Here is an 18,255-nt window from a genome sequence, read left to right as displayed (position 1 = left end):
TAACAAGAAAATCCGTATGTCCATTTCAAACATACTGATTTTTTTGATTTTTTTGACATAGATTTTTGTAGAATTATCCATTTCATCTGATTTTTAGAATACTGATTCATATTACAACAAGGTACAATGTTATAAGCAAAGCATCCTTATAATCAAGTTCTTTGTTGTCATCCTTGTTTTTATCAAAGCTACTATAGAAGTCTTATTGGTATGAAAATTGTAACAATTTATCAGCAAATTGGCATATTTTAACATTTTTATTAAATCCTATATTATTGTAACAAAAACATACGGACATAAACACTTGTATAGTAAATTTTTTGAAAAACTGCTTGATACAGGATAATGTTTATGGACATACTTACATTTTTAGGACTTGATTATAGAATTTCTTCGCTTATAATATTGTACTTTGTGTCCCAGGAATCAGTATACCAAGATCAGATCAATCGGATAATTAGATCACATAAAAATTTGTTGTTAAAAAAGTAAACAACAACATGTTTTAAATAAACTTAAGGACATTCTGGTAGTGATTATAGAGTTGCTACGCTTTCTGGATCGTACCTAATTACTACAGGAATCGCCATGCAAAGTTTGAAATCGATAGAACAATTCTAACATGCCTGAATTAACGAAAAAAGCTATCCATTCCGGACGGACGGACCGACCCTAATTATAGAAAAGCTTCGCTTTTAAAAAAATCCCAAAACAGTGTGATAATCTATGCATATATTTAGTTTAAATCAGAAACAGTTTGTTTTCAAGTAATTCATTGTAATTCAACCATTGAAAGCTTTGATCTTATGAAATTTTTTGGCAAATAAATGGCAAGCCAAATATACGAGGCAATAGCCCTATGAGATACTATCCTTAAAGGGCTCTTATAATTCTGTTTAACCTACTCTAATCTAAAATTAGCATTATAAATACTTTTTCCAAAGATACGGAAATGGTCATGTGTGACGTTATAAAAAGACGTTCAAATCCATCTCTTTTTTAGGAGTTTTCCTTTCCCACTTCTCCACTTATCCTACCTTTTTTAGGGTATCTTTTTGACGTCACACATGACCCTTTCTGTATCTACCTGCATATTCGGTTTAAGATAAACTGCCTCTGAAGTTTATTTTGTTTGTTTAGAAGATTGCTGGAACGAGGAGCATTACCTGGAGATCAGACTGATACTAAAGTTCATTTCTCAACAGGTATCCTATTATAGAAAAGTAGTAAGCTTTTTGTCTGTAGCGAATGATCTCGCTAACAACAGCTGAACCAATATTGTTCTCCTTTACAGTAAGGCGAATAGTACCGATACAGAGCCATACTTAAAAATCATTTACCGCATAATCATGACAAGAAAAGCAAAGATTATTTATTTAAAATTTTGAACAACTTTGCTTTTATGAAGTCTTTCATAAAACCTCTCTATATATGATTTATTTAAGGCTGAATTACCGTGACCTTAGCAAAGCAACTGATAAAAATGGCCATGAATCAACTAACTTCAGGAGTCGTTTTATGAAGAACTTTATAAAAACAAACTTGTTCAAAATTTTAAATAAATAATCTTTACTTTTCTTGTCATGATTATGCGGTAGCTCCTAGGGGATGAAATTGAACTTGACATTTTCAAATATAATTTTCTCAAAAACGGCTGCATTTTAGATTTTATTGAAAAGTAAAATGAAGTTACCTAACCTAGGGTAATGAAATGCACTATATGTCCCAAAATAAGTTCTGACACAAAAGTCAAAGCATCTTCGAACGCGCTGTAGTATCATAATTTGAACTCGGTTAATGCTAAATGATTGAAAATGCTAGTATTGTCAAAATAAATTTGCGATAATTAAAGCATAATTATATAGTTCATGAAAAGTTTTGATTTGTGTTTGATAAGTTGATAAAAATACAGGATCTAGTGCAGTCCATGGTGAAATGTTTCTGGTAACGATTATTTCCAGAGGCCGATGCACTTTAAATGCCAAAAGGTGGAACTAATATGACATATTTATTACTCAATAATGCACAGTTATCTCGCAGTGCACACAAATTCGCGAAAAAGACTTTTCTATACGTTTTTTTCAGTGAAGCTTTCCCTGTGCATCATGGGATCTTGGCTATTTCAGATTATTTATAGGTCTTCTCATGTCGCATAGAATGGCGTGCGGGCATGACATTTACATTGTACATTCAGCCGTTTTGCTGCTAGAATTCCTCATAGAATTTTGAAGATAATCGTTACCAGATCAACTAAAAATTGATTGCCCATTTCTTCCCTAATTTCCAAAGTTGTACAGCAGATAACCCTAATATTGCAAAACCTATTTTTAACTACTTCGGTCAAAGGGAAAAGCGATATAATGTACAAACGATTTATACATTATACATTAAAAATTTTAATTTTTCAAATTTTGATTTTTTAAAGTTTGAAGCTTTTTTAACGAGTAGTAAAAATTGAGATAGTATGAGGTAACTTTGTACACAATCTGCAACTCAAATTCAGCTGACCCATAACCAGGAACATTATACCGTGAACTGCACTAGATCCAAATTACCAAAATAAACAACAGAAATAATTGTATAATTCATTGGTGATCACAGTGTTGGTAGCTAGCGAATATTGGGAGGAAAAAAAGGTTTGCATATTAATTAAACATCTATGGAAAAAATTGAAATTTAACTGGTAAGTTTATTGATATAATTTTCCTTCTTTTCTTTTCTTTCCTTTACTATTTATTTCCTTGTTTCATCATAACGTATGTTAAATAAACGGGGATATTTTGACAGAAGAAACATTTTCGTCAATTTATGTTGCTATTTTCCCTGTCATTCATTGTTCGGGCCGTTCATCCGGTAGGAGGGAAGGGGGTGTGGTAAAGGGGAGAATATCCCGCTACAAGTTTTACTTTATTAGAGGAAATGAAATCTGATGTATAATCCAAATAATTAAATTTTTATTATTGTTCACCCTTTACTGCTATGAATAAGGTCATACTTTTTTTGCAAATTCTAAAAGTACACGTTTTATAGAAATGATAAAGAAGTAACTTTTTTTGCACAACATAATCCTAATTAGAAATAACAATAAATAAAACACTTTTTTAAAAACCAATTACCAAGTTATTATTTTTAGAAATATTTTGCACATTTTTATCATGTTTCACATATTTAATTTCCTGAAGATTGATGCTTTAGGTTTTAAAAGAAAAAATGTTTAGGTCTTTTTTTTTTTGGGGGGGGGGGTAGGATATTTTTCTATGGGCTATTTCTCTTCGGATGGTTGAGATACCTTCTCTCAAAATAGTTAAAAACCTTCCCTGGACCTGTAAAAAGCTTCCCAGTAAAGGAGAACCATATCAGCTCATTGGTTAGCGAGATCCTTCGTTACTTGCAAAAAAGCTTACTATTTTATATAATACTAGCGGCTTCGCCCCTAGCCTCTAGGGCTTTGCCCCATGAGGTTATTAAAGAAAAAAAATAATTACCTTTGGAGATGCCCCCACAAATTTTAAATAATTTTTAAAAAAAAATAAGTACCTGATGAGAAGCCCCCATTTTAAATAATTAAAAAAAAAGACTAAAAAAAGAGGGGGGGATTTTTTCATTTTTGAGAGGGTTTGGGGTGTCCATTAGGTATATTCCCAGAAGAGTAGAATTTAATCGGTTCAGTGGTTACCGAGATCTTAAGGGACAGACAGACAGACGGACAGACAGACGGATGGACAGACATCATTCTACTTTGTATTATGGATAGCGGCTACGCTCCCTAGAGACCTCTAGGGGAAACTTGAGGAGGGGGGAGTCGAATTTGATAACCCAATTTCTTATTTTAGATTTTTTTAAAAAGGTAAAAAAATTTCGGCGGTTGGATTTTCTTTTTTTTTTAGAAAGGGGTAAGCCTCTCTCCCCTTCCCCCATTTTAAATTTTAGTTAAAAAAAAAATTTGTGGGGGAGGAGTATTTTTCATTTTTTTTTTGGGGGGGGGGGTTGAAGGTGTCCCACCTCCCAAGAAAATAGTTATAAACTTTCCCGGGACCTATGAGAAGCTACCATGTTAAGGAGAACCCGATCGGTTCAGCGGTTAGCGAGATCCTTCGGTACAAACAAACACACAGACACACAAACATCCTGATACTTTAGTATAAGGATGATATCTTTTACCTGCAACGAACTAATTGTTATACGTTTGAGAAATCCTATGATATAAAGTAGTAAGTTTTTTGTCTGTAGCTTTAAATTTCAATGGCTACTAAACTGATTAAGTTCCACATATATGGGAAGCTTCACAATGGTCTTTGGATGGTTTTAGGCTACCTTTCTTCCCTTCCCTACTATTATATAAAAAAAGCCCCTAGAGTCTAGGGGCGCAGCCTTTAGTATAAATCAAATTAAAAGAGATATTCCACTAATTTTGCTATTCTTAACAGTCCATTATTTTGCCTCGTTTTTTTAAAAAGTATAATACCCTAATTCATTCATTTTTTTGCAAAATAAAGTTTGCATTGTGTGAATTAATTTAGCATTGTTTATTTGCTGTGCCAAAGTGTCAGTGACATTTATCTTCTAAGGGTGTATTTAGAATTGTTAAAGTCGGGTAAAAAATAATGGTACACCGACAAACCTCATAAAGGGACAAACCTCCTAGAGGACATCTCTTAAGTAAAACGTCCTAGGATTTTTCAAAAATTATGAAATAATAATTCGTTAATTTGTGCATGTTAGAATTGTCCTATCGATTTCAAACTTTTCATCTAGTAGTAAGGTACGATTTAGAAAGCGTAGCGATTCTATTATCTTCACCAGAATGTCCGTAAGTCTTTTTTAAACATGTTGATTTTTAACTTTTTTAACAACAATTTTATATATTACAATCATCCGATTGATCTGATTTTTGGTGTACTGATTCCTATTACAATAAGGTACAGTGTTATAAGCGAAGCATCTCTATAATTTCTAAAAATGTTAGTATGCCCTTAAACAGTATTCTGTATATTTTAATTTTTAATATTCAGTTCTGACACTCTACAGGAGTTAATGTTCGTCTGACATACCATTTCCGAGCTTCGCTATTATAAATGTTGTCATCCTTGTTTACATTTTAGATAGAGATGATATATCCTTGTATGGAACTCCTAAAGAAGAGATTATACCATTGAATACATCCAGGTAAATAGTAAGCTTATCACGAAACCTATACGTGTTTTTCAGCTGTCGTTGGGGGGCAACACATCGTAAAATTGACGACCTCTCCAATTGCCCCCCAAACATTATTTTCAAATGGTTTCGCTTGTTAGCTATACCTTATTCCTGGTAAAAAAAAATTTTTGTCATTAACAAAGCTAACAGCAAATTATCCCTATGTGATAGTTGACAACATACAAACTTTAATAAAAATTGTATTTATGGTTAGGTTGGGTATGGTAGGATGCTGTAACTTGACAAAGTGTCTCAAAAATCAGCCATGTGACGTCACAAAATGAGGCAATCTCTCTTTTCAAAAAAATTTACAAAGCATCCAAACGGGTTTAAATTCGGGGCTTCGTCGCGGCTGACGCGCGGCTGCCGAGATCTGTTTTCTGTAACACAATACGGCGATATTTATAGGTCCCCTGTGTATTAAAAAAGTGTATTAAATGTATCTTTTTATCCTAAACACGCTTTTAGACATGTTAACCCGACCAGAATAGTTGTTTCTCGCATCGTATTATAAACAGCTTTTCGCGGATATAAAATGTACATTGTACAATTGTGCCGTAGGCACCGGCTAAAAAATTGGTTTTAATCTTATGATTGTCAATTTTATATACGTATATAGAAAATTGGATAAAATACGATGCTAAACGTTTTTTTCGTATGGATGAGGACCGGTTTTAATCCAACGGATGTTAATCGGTTTTGAATGAATATGAGAAAATTAAATTCTTTCATCTTAAACTTATATTAACTCTTTCTTGCAAACTACTTTTCTTAGAAAAGTTTTCCTCTCCGATAAAAATTTTATTTGAATTGAATCGAAGAAAAAGAGAAAGATACTTATTAATGTATTTTCAGCATAAGTATATATATTTTTGTATTAATGAAGTAAAAATAAAACGAGAGGAAATGTCTGATGTCAAAATTAAAGCCATACAACATTTCCTTCTATAGCATATACGCCCCTAGAGGCCTAGGTGTTAGTTATGTTATTATCTTATTGCAAAAATGTCCGCAGGGCGGCGTTTTTTTTTAATTTTATTTTTGTCGATTTCTCTGGGGAGGATGGTGGTACCCTCCCCCAAAATAGTTATAAACCTTCCCTGAGAAGCCACCCTGTTAATGAGAACCCGATCGGTTCAGCGGTTAACGAGATTCTTCGGTACAGACAAATAGACAAACGCACAACCTGTTACTTTATTATATGGATAATAAGGATAAATATGAAGTGAGATATAGAATAGCTTCACACTAGTGATGAAATCATACACACAAAAAAATTGCACCTCTATTTTAAATAGCAGCAAAGATAATCACAATTCCCAATACATTGTAGTCTCTGTTATAATTAAATTATAAACAGCTTTCCTCGGATATAAAAAAATATACAATAGTATATATAAGAAAATACTAGTTTTGTTAGATTCCAAAGGCACGTCCTAAAATAACTGGTTTCAATCTTATGATTTTACATTTTTATATTCGTGGAAAACTGTATATAATACGATGCTATACATAGTTTTTCAGTATTGCTGAGAACCGGTTCTAATCCACCGGATATTAATCGGTTTTGAATGAATACTAGAAAATATTTGAAGCTTCTGGCTGTACTTTGCCATGATATTTGTTACGACACATGCTCTCATGAGTTAATGTGTTTTCCACCGTCTATAATTCAGTTATACTTATTTGGTTAACACTCACTCAGGGATAGGGCAATACAGGATGAAATTATATTTCCCAGAATTCGAAAATGCTAAAGTTAATGCTTAATGCTAAAATATGGCTTTAAATAAAACAATTCAAACAATTATGCTATAACAAATGTGTTCTAAAACAGAATTTTAAACCTTTTTGAATATTAGAATGTTTTTTTTAATTCGTTACCTCCTTTTCTAATAGTTATACAAACTTTAACCAGCTTTTAAGACTTTATGTAATAAAGTTATTTTTGTCTGTAAAAAATAAATAAGCTGATAACAAAAACAATTTCATAGGGTTCATTGGTAGGCAATCTAATAAAAAAGCTGCCATTTTTGTGTCGTTGCTTTACGGTTTTTGAAACTACTAAGAGGATTTTGACCTTGTCATCTGCCAGCCGCCGCAGCTTAAGGTCTACAGAAATATGAAATTAATTTTATATGCCATTTAGACATGTTAGAAAAGCTTAAGTTTAAAATTTGAAGTCTCTAAGTTAAAAATTGCGGTCACAGGAGCCTTTTAAAAAAATGCAACTCTCAGTTATGTGTCATACCTATATTTAAAAAGTCACTCAGTTATGGCCCTCTTTCTTCCACACACAGAAAATTAGATAGAAAAACTGGATTGGAGGGGGTCGTTCACCCCCCCCCCATACCCAACCATTATAGGTTTTCTAAGTTTGTTTGATAGAAGTTATTGAAAGTTAAATTGTTTTTTTAGAGATATTCATGAAATGATCCTTCACTACGATTATGATTTGTAAGTAGAGCCTACAAAAATAATTATTACTCAATAAACTGCTTGAAAATAACTAAAACATTGAATAAAACAGTAAATAAATAAGGATGACAACATTCATACAAGCGAAGCACTGAAACAGTAGGAAAAACGAACATTAGCATTTGTATGGTGTTAGAAGTGAATAATCAGAATATAAATGTATATGAGTCGAAACAAAATTGTAAGTAAATTTGTTAAACAAATGCTTTATACGGGATAATGTTTATGGACATACTTACATTTTTAACTTGATTATAGAGTAGCATAATATTGTACTTTATTGTCCAAGGAATCAATATACTAGAATTCAGATCAATCGGATAATTATATCACTTAAAAATTTGTTGTTAAAAAGTAAAAATATCAATATGTGTAAAATTGACGTAAGTACCGACCCTAATTATAGAAAAGCTTCGCTTTTAAAAGTAAGTTATGAAAATATCACTAATCTATACACCGTGCACCTAAATTAAAACTATTTATTTTATATTTTTCATTCCAACTTTAATTAAAATTTAATTTCCTTTCAAGACAAAATAAAATTACGCATGTAAAAATGAATAGAGCCAGATAAGTAAAACAGGTAAAAATAAAGTTTCTGCAAAGTTTGATAATATTTGTCAGGGTATGCCAGTCGCTGATTCTAAGTAGGTTACATTACCTCGTAAGGGCGGGATTCATATTCCATTTTTATTTGATCTTCTTGAGATTCCAAAGCATCATTCGCTTGTAATGGGATGCAATACTCTAACACTCAAGGATATTAGGTTAGATAACATCCAACAGACAACTAACTCTTTTACTGAGAAGTCCTAACTGTGCATGGTAATGAGTTACAACTGTATGGGCTAAGGTATTCCGCATACTCTAACTTTTTATTTCGCACACATGAAATAGCAGCAGTAGGAACCATTTTTAACGTCTTTAGTTATGACGCGTTGTCGGGATGAGATTCGAACCTATCACCTTCCCATTTTAAAAGATAGCTTTGCTAAAGCTACTACTTACTGCGAATAAAATGTTTTATATTTTCTTAACATTAAGCGCTTAAATTTTCGCTTTACTGCCAAAAATACTGAAAACAAGGATGACAACATCCATAAAAGCGTTGCTACACTTTCTAAAGCGTACCTATAACTACTGTAGGAATCATAATTCAAAGTTTGAAATCGATAGGACAATTAACATGCTTACATTAACGAAAAAAGCTAACCGTTACAGATGTAAGGACGGACTGACCCTAATTATAGAAAAGCTTTGCTTTTAAAATTATGAATTTATTGGCTTTGACTTTGTGCAAAAAAAAGTCAACATGTATGCAGCTGACAATCTCTGCTAATTTTTCTGCTTATTCAGCTAAACAATTTAGATAAAGTAATAAAAGTTTGGAATAAAACTGGAAAGTAATTTTAAATGTCGCTTTAACGTCAAAGTTTTATATTCAACTTGAAGTCAACATGATGTTTGAGTTTTATTTATGAGATAACTTTTACATTATTTAGGAACATTCGCATTTGGATAGAAATAAGAAAAAAAGAGATTTATTAAAATGAAAATAATTTTAATATTTATCTTAAAAACTATGAAACAGCGTAGATGATTTTTGGTTTATATTTTTATTGATAAGATAAAATAAAATTCAACAAAATGCCTAACTTAAAGGGTTAATTGCAGCTTATACCAATAACGAAATTAATTCGGAAAAAAATACGTCTTTTTCAGCTGTCGTTGAGGGGCCACACATCGTAAAATTGACGACCTCTCCATTTGCCCCCCAAATATTACTTTAGATTTTTTTCGCTTGTTATGCTAAAAATAAATGGGTTAGGTAAATAGAATTGTACTTTTAATTTGAAACCTTTTTAAAACTAATAATATAATACAATTACTTATTAAAATATTTTTGGTAAGTCTAATTCATAATTGAATTATACATAGGTATTATATTTTCTCCCCGGGGCCATATAGTTACAAGTTATTGAGGGTACCACAATTCCACAAAAAAAACCCTAAACCTTACATCACAACTATATCAAACTAGCTGCTATTGTCACTAAACTAAATTATTAAATTAACATAAAACAAGGATGGTGCTATCCATAAGATGGGAAGATCAACAATTATGGATTTACGTAAAAAAATCAACAATAGAACAGTGACATCGCTGCAAAATTTCAGACGTCTATCTTGAATAGGCGTCAAGAAAATCATGAAAACTTAAACATCTTAGGATTGATCAAGTATCCCAATCAAATAACAATATGAAGAATGTGAACTTATTTAAGTTCTGAAAATTTCAGGCATCTTTTTTAAAAAGGAACCAAGAAAATCCCCAAAACGGTTAAGACATACGGATGAACAGACATATATTTCAATTATAGAGTATCTTCGCTATTAAAAAGGAAACAAGTCAAATTGGAAAGAATTTGTAATGGTAACTATGTGGAAAATATCTTTCTAACATTCCTCACATTTTCTCCACTTATACAAACCAGGTATATAGGGATTGGACAATGGATCTAAATTTCATTTTCTTGGCTGTCTTAGACTTTGGGTACTGCAACTAATGCAACTTTTCTTATTTTGGCTAATTTTAACAACTATGGCGACAAGTGCACACAATGCTCCTGCATTTGTTATTATCCTTCTAGACAAAAATCAAATCATAGCACTTACTATTTTCTTCAAATTTTCTGGATATATCTGGTTTACATGTCCTTTTAGCAAAAACTCATATAATGAATTAATTTTCCATTGTTCCATCCCTATATACTAACACAATTTGGCCAAAACTAGGGATGGAAAAGATATGGCCTCCGTAAAAATTCTTTAAATATTTGCTCCAGCAAAAGTAATTCTCTTTATACCTAATACAACTCTATATGTGTAACCTAAATCAATTAATTTGTTCTTGCTCATTGCAATTAGAATCGTGCAGAAGGGGGTGTATCCACCATCTGGTAAAACTAAGGTGGATTTAAAGTCTTGCCCCCATAACCTCCCCTTAAAAAACAGCCAAGGTGGTGTTAGTTTTTACATTTTATGTGTCTTACAACCTTTGCACCAACAAGTAAGTGTGTTAAACCTATCTTTAAGGTACAGTTACCCAGTAGACAGAGAATCTACACAAGTTTTAAAAATACAAGAGCATAACATTTTATTTAAAGAAACAAGGTCTATTGTGTTTGTCTTTTTTTATTTCACCAACCACTGAACCTATAAGGTTCTCCAATTTATGAAGGCTTTGCATAGGTAATGGAATGGTTTCAGCCTGTTTCATTTTAAAAATGGTTTTAGATTATTTCTGCCCCCTGTTTTGAATCATGGCCACAAATGCTAGGGATGCATTTTAACTACCAAAATACTGTATCAGAAAGTTAAATTCATATTTTCTGTACATTTAAGTAAATATACCTCTATACAACATTTTAAAACTGTACAAAATCGGTCCTTGATTAACCCCCCCATCATCTTTACGGATAAGAAAAAAACTTTACAAAGTTTGTTTTATTGTTGGAGATTATTTTAAGAATTTCTGTTATAGTTTTCAAATTAACATTCTTATACACAGTTTGAAACTTGCAGGTTTAATCTGAAGGGTTCCCAACCGCAGTTATCTGTATGTAAGTGTATCCACTAGAATCTCATAAATGGCCTGACTGATCGTTCAACAAATTTCCAGATGTTTTTTCCGGGGTTCAGGGAATGTTCCTTGGCTATTTTTAGGGAAGGAGGCGTGTACCACCCTCTCCCCATTCTCCATTGAAGATATTTGGGAAACATTTTATTTTCAGGGCGTAGCCAATATGTGACACCCCTCCCAATTTCTCCATTGAAGATATTGGGGGAAAACCTTTCTGGTTGGAGCTAATACTATTTGTAGTATTTTTAAAAACAAAGTGGTAAAAAAGTTTAAAAGTGTGACATTAGCTACATAAACCTCACTCTCAGATTCTAAAAGATGTATATACAGATAACTATCTGGCCCCATTTATTAAAGACCTTATTCATATGCTAGTAAATTGTTTTATTCTACTTGGCTGTGTTAATATTCCTGACACTAATGGCTGATTTTCAAAGAACCAATTGAGAGCCGGCAAAAAGTCCTTGGGATGGGGACATACAGTTGTTTAACCCCTTCCCCATTTATTATTTTAAGAAAATAATCTACCATTGATCTACTTAAAAATTTATTTTTTTAGTCAATATATACCAAAATTTATTTTGTTTAAAAAACCTTTAAGCAAATTGCTTGAAATGAATTTGTCTCCAGGGAAAACTTAGTTGACTCTGCTTACATAAGGTATATAATTTCATATGCCCCGAAGGGAATAGTAGCTTTCGCAATATTGTGTAAAATTGTGAGCAAGCTTCCAGTCAAATGCACTATTAAGTCTAACTGTTCTTAATGTTGACCAAACAAATATTTAAAAACTGTTTGACCTAATAAGCGCATTTGACTGGAATCTTACTGCTTCTACTATTAACACAAGCCGCACAATTTTGATTTTAAATTTTAAATTTTAGGTTAAAATTGAAGTTAGGCCGGATATCCGGCCATTTTTAATATTCGGTAATTTGCTGGATATCGAACGTTGGCCCTATATCTGATCGGAACCGGATATCCGGCATTACAATTCAGCCGGATATTTGGTATCCGGCCAAAAAAGTAACCGGCCCAACCCTAGTTAAAATCAAATAAGGTATTTTTAGGTATTTCAAAAAATACGTATTTGTGTTCTTTAGACTTTTGCAAAAGGTTTGCTTCAGTTCTTTTGAGAATTTTTTCATAATTATTTTCAAGACTTCTATTTAAGAAGTATTAGCTTAGTCTTAGAAGCTTAAATTATTTGGGAAAGGGCTTTGAGGGGGGAGGGGGGACGATTATCATATATTTTATTTGTAAAAAAAAATGCAGAATATAAATGCCACCTTCCAAAACCTTAAAAAAGATTTATCCAAAATTATTTTTAAGTTATAAACGAAGCATTTTATAATCTATTGTTGTAAGATTGCTTGAGCGTGTTTGTGTATGTGTGTGTGTGTGTGTGCTGGCATAATGTATATTGGAATTCGATGCCCATCTTTTTTGCAAACAAAGCCTAGATGACAAAAAAGGGTTATCTATCTGTGTCTACACCTAACTTGTTATACATATTTACAAAAGGATATATTAACAAGGATGACAACATCCATAAAAGCGAAGGTCTGAAACGGTAGGACAAAAGGGCGTTAACACTTGTAGAGTGTCAGAACTGAATAATCAGAATATAAATGTATAAGAGTCGAAGCAAAATTGTAAGTAAATTTGTTAAAAATTGCTTGATGCAGATTAATGTTGAAGGACATACCTACATTTTTTTAGACTTGATTATAGTGTTGCTTCGCTTATAATTTTGTACCCCGGAATCAGTATACCAAAAATTTGATCAATCGGATAATTAGATCATATAAAAATTATTTTTTTGTTAAAAAAGTGAAAAAATCAACATGTTCAAAAAGGACGTACGGACATTCTGGTAACGATTATGGAGTTGCTACGCTTTCTAAATTGTACCTAACTACTGCAGGGAATACCAAGCAAAATTTGAAATCGATAGGACAATTCTAACGTGCCTAAATTAACGAAAAAATCTATCCGTCAAGGACGGACGGACGTACGGACCAACCCTTATTATAGGAAAGCTTCGCTTTTAACAAGGAAATGTATTTCCATTAGTATGTATGGATATGGTTTAATGTTTGTTTTAACCCTACCATAATGTCCAGTAAAAAATAACATTTGTTGGGATGTGTGTATAAATTTTTTTTTTCTGTGTTGACTAAGATTTCGCAGATAGGTGGACCCATTTTCTTGACCCTTAGTAAGATTTTGATAAGGTAAGGTCAATCGCATCTAAACGAAATTATATCTCCTATAACCCCCCAACCCCCCCAAAAAATCTTTTCATCTCTAAACTTTCGAATCCCCTCCATTTTTTAAAGATTTCCCTAGTAATAGTTATTTTGCTTATTTGAAGGAGTAAGGAAAGTAGGGAAATAACCTAAAACCAAACCTAAATTCAAGAATTAAATAGCTTAAAACCATCCAGAGACCTATGAAAAGCTTCCTAAAACGGAGAACTAAATCGGTTCAGTGGTTATCGAAATCTTAAGCTACAGACAAATAAACTTTACTACTTTATATAAATTTAAATTATTAGTTTTTAAAAAATGTCGTAATCAGTAATAAATCAATATCTTTTATGGTGTTCAAAATAAAATTAAAATAAAAATAAATATGCCCAACCAACAGTGTCAAAGTTACAATAACATTAGCTAAAATATTTTCCATTAACAAATTAGATTAGTTCAATTTTAGGATGTTTTTGCTAATTCCAGTTCATTATACGATATACATACATACTTTGTTGTACTTTCTCATAAAAGGGAGGAATTAAATTTTTTACATTTTTAAAAGCGAAGCTTTTCTATAATTAGGGTCAATTAAATCTTTTCGTTAATTTAAACAGGTTAAACTCCTATCGATATCAAACTTTGCATAATGATTCCTATAACGATTAAGGAAGCGTAGCAACTTTATTATCGTTACCAGAAAGTCCGTACGTCCATTTAAAACATGCTGATTTTTTGCTTTTTTGGCAACAAATTTTTGTATGTTATAATTATCCTATTCATCTGATTTTTAGAACTCTGATTCCTATTTTAGATAAGATAAGTAATTGCAAAATATTTTTTTTAATTCTACGAGCGGCTACGACCGAAGAGGCCTCTAGGGGCACTTGAGGAGGGGGTTAGTTAAATCCAAAAACCCATTTTTTAAATTGGTACCCTCCCCCACAAAACAGTTATAAGCCTTTCCTGAACCTATGAGAAGCTACCCTGTTCAGGAGAACTCGATCGGTTCAGCGGTTAGCGAGATCCTTCGGTACAAACAGACATCCTGTTACTTAATTATAAGAATTTTAGGATACTTAGATATAAAATCCAACTAAAAATCCAACTAGTTTTTTTAATTTAGGTAAAGTGTTTGTCCCTTGATTGAGTTTCCAGTAGTAGATAGACTGGGGTACTTTACAAAGTTTCTCAAAAATCAGCCATGTGGCGTCATAAAAATGAGGGAGATGAGAGAAGAAGTGGTGAAGGAAACCCCTGAAAAAGAGATAGATAATCCCTCATTTTCATGACGTCACATGGCTGATTTTTTAGACACTTGGTAAAGTTAAGTACTTTAAATCATAATTAAAAAGTAGATTTGCCACTGAAATATAAAATAATTTATTGCACTATACAAAAATGCACACTAAAATTTAAACAAATTGTAATTTTAACTGAAAAAAACACAATTTCCATAACAGACACATTCTAAAATGCACTGTAATCATTCTTAAGCTTTATTGAATATATTTAAACTATTCAAATGCACCCATAATGTTCAAGACAATATGCCATAAAAAATGTTGGGTATTGTGGCAACGCCCCTTAAGGGGCGATTCTTCTTATTTTCACAGTAGCTTTTCTCCTATGTCTAGCAGCTGCGGGGGGCTCTAACCCTGCGGGGCAATCACCTAACCCAGTATAACTTTACCTAAAATAACCTATTAAAAGCCATTTTAAAAATACGACGAATCGCTACTTAAGGGGCGTTGCCACAAAAGGGACTATACCCATAAGGTTTTAGTAGGTTAAGAATTAAAAATCAGTGCAGTTGATAGACTTTTTAATGGAATTTCATATAATCTTGTATATAATAACAAGTAAAGCGGTTGCGTCCATTGCATCTAGGGACTTTGTATTGGAAGGCAGATAAGGTAAAAAAAATAGCCTAAAACCATCCCAGGACCCATGTGAAGCTTGTCTGAAAGGGAGAGTCCAATCTGTACAGTAGTTACTACTTTACATAAAAGGATAATAATTTTCTTTTTAGAAATTCCGTATCGAGTGAGTTTAAGCCAGGTAACTCGGGATGGGTGAAGAACCAGCTGCAGAACATCTTCGCTCCCACGGACAACAAGCTGGCCATGAAGCTGTTCGGGTCAAAGAAGGCGCTGATGAAGGAGCGAGTGAGACAAAAGGCCGCGGGCCACTGGATTATTCATCCTTGCTCCAGCTTTAGGTATAACAAAATCGTGGAATCATGGAAAGAAAACGAAGCAACGGGTTTCGTCGTATTTTCACAGTAGCTTTTCGCTTATTTCTAGCCCCTGTGAGGGGTTATAACTCTGCGGGGTTCATTTCCTAACCCTGCAGGGCCATCATTAACATTTACCTAACCTAACCGTACCTCAAAAAAATCAAAAGCTACTGTGATAATACGATTAAACCCGCTACTTCGTTTTTTTTTATGTATTAAGCGTAAAATCAGGGACCGACAGTTGCGCATACGAGCCCGTTTGGGTACTTTTAACAATCATTCGAATGCACCGCAACTGCCGAACCCTGATTTATTTTTACACTTGTTTTCTTGAGCAATTTTTTGTATCTTTTAAGTTCTTAAGGAATCTTATAATTAAAAATGTTAAGACTCTTTATATAAATGAATTAGATTTCTTGCTTACACTTACCTTTAACTAAAAAAGTGGCAAAGCAATAACAAAACTCATACTAAAAACATTCCTTTTTACCTCATATATAGACTGCTACCCTACTATATAAAGTAGTAAGCTTTTTTGTCTGTAGCGAAGGATCTCGCTTACCACTGAACCCTTACAGTAAAGCTTTTAATTGGTCAAGAGAAGGTTTTTAACTATGTAGGAAGAGGGGTTCAATAAAATAAATTTTACATTTTCTTTTCAAAACCCAAATTGAAAATTCCAGGGTGGCGTGGTCGACTTACCCACCCCCCGCTCACCTCAAGTGTCTCTAGAGGCTTCTAGAGTCGCAGCAGCTAGTGTTTCATAAAATATGATTTTACCTATTTCTTGTTTAGATTCTATTGGGACCTGTGTATGTTGTTATTACTTGTTGCGAACCTGATTATTCTTCCTGTGGCCATTTCCTTCTTCAACGACGACCTCTCCACCAGATGGATTGTATTCAACTGTATGTCCGACACCATCTTTCTCATTGATATTGTTGTCAATTTTAGAACAGGTAATTGTGTCTTTTTTTAATACCAATATAACAGAGTTTTTATTGTCGAAGCTACTCGATAATTCGAAATTTCCGTCTGTCTATCCGTCTGTTAGAGACAAAGTGGGATTTTCTCGGCTCTTATTGAGTATAGACAGCTGAATTTTTTAGACATTAAACAAGTTTATATTCGTCATATTTCAACCAAGTTTTATCAAGATTTGCACAATAATTAGGGTGCTAGATCGATTCCTAGATTTTTAGGTTTTCATGATTTTTTCAATTTCTAATCAAGATTGACGGCTGAAATATTCAGGGATCAAATAAATTCACATTCAACAAATTTTCAAATAGTTTCATTATGATTTGTCTATTATTTGCAGTGCTAGATTGATTTATAGCATTTTATGTTTTCTTGATTTTAAAGGTTTTGTGATTATCAAATTTAATATTTATTTTTATGCCACTGCTCTAGAGATATTTTTTCCCCGATATCCATCTATAATTTTTGAGCTTCGCTACATGTGGATGTTGTCATCCTTGTTATATTATTATTAACTAGCGGCTACGGGGAATTTGAGGAGATGAAAGTCGAATTTGATAACCCAATTTCTTATTTCAGATTTTTAATTTTAGTTAAAAAAGGTGTTTACTCTTGGGAGGGTGGTGGTGCCCTCCCCCAAAATAGTTATAAACCTTACCGGGACCCGATCGGTTCAGCGGTTAGCGAGATCCTTCGGTACAGACAAACATCCTAAAATCCTAAAATAGGTCCGATATAAAGCTTTCCTTGAGAGGAGAAATCTGAAGCTTTAGACAAAAAAAACCTTACTCTTTATATAATAGGATTAGAATATAGGCATAAACAAAAAGTTTTTTATGCTTATTGAAAGATACTTTTTTTATGTAATTGTTACTTAACAAGAGTTTATGTTTTATAATCGCAAACACAAAAATATAATTTTTCAATCCATCAGTTTTAGAAAAATGATGTAAAAGGGATGATTTGCAAGTATTTTCCTTCATAAAAATGATAAATTCTGCCGTTGAAAAGGGAAATATTACTATGATCAGACAAGATTTAAAGATTTATGAAACTATGTCTTTGCAAAGTCTAGCCTAGTAGTACCGCATGTAGAAATAATACTTTAAATATTAGGTTAACCATATCTTATCTATAATACAAAGTAGAAGGATGTCTGTCCGTCAGTCTCTCCGTCAGTCTATCCGTCCGTCTGTCCGTCAGTCTGTCCGTCAGTCTGTCCGTCAGTCTGTCCGTCAGTCTGTCCGTCAGTCTGTCCGTCAGTCTGTCCGTCTGTCTGTCTGTCTGTCCGTCCGTCCGTCCGTCCCTTAAGATCTTGGTAACCACTGAACTGATTGGTTTCTACTCTTCAGGGAATATACCTACTGGTCCTGTGGTGACTTAAGGCTATTTTCTTGAGGGGTGGGACACCCCCAACCCCCCGAAAAAAAAATCCCCCCCCCCATTTTTTTTGTTTATGTTGAAGT

At 32.9% G+C, this 18,255-nt stretch overlaps 1 protein-coding gene across 4 annotated transcripts in view; it reads left to right on the top strand.

Moving 5' to 3' along the window:
- Positions 1-18,255, top strand: part of Ih (hyperpolarization activated cyclic nucleotide gated potassium channel Ih) — a 229,189-nt gene that overhangs the window by 136,189 nt on the left and 74,745 nt on the right. For 2 of the 4 annotated variants that reach the window (XM_080146939.1, XM_080146948.1), the window contains 5 exons: positions 1,141-1,205; positions 5,103-5,166; positions 7,615-7,653; positions 15,602-15,790; positions 16,604-16,767. In XM_080146939.1, the coding sequence (XP_080003065.1) occupies positions 1,141-1,205; positions 5,103-5,166; positions 7,615-7,653; positions 15,602-15,790; positions 16,604-16,767 (521 nt within the window). The remainder of the gene's footprint in view (positions 1-1,140; positions 1,206-5,102; positions 5,167-7,614; positions 7,654-15,601; positions 15,791-16,603; positions 16,768-18,255) is intronic. The other 2 variants (XM_080146931.1, XM_080146955.1) reach the window with 1 other exon arrangement.

Source organism: Acartia tonsa, chromosome 2, assembly GCF_053477335.1.
Source record: "Acartia tonsa isolate MP-2025a chromosome 2, ASM5347733v1, whole genome shotgun sequence".
Lineage (NCBI taxonomy): Eukaryota > Metazoa > Arthropoda > Copepoda > Calanoida > Acartiidae > Acartia > Acartia tonsa.
The sequence above is the reverse complement of the archived record's forward strand: the minus strand, read 5'-3'. Positions and strand labels throughout refer to the sequence as shown.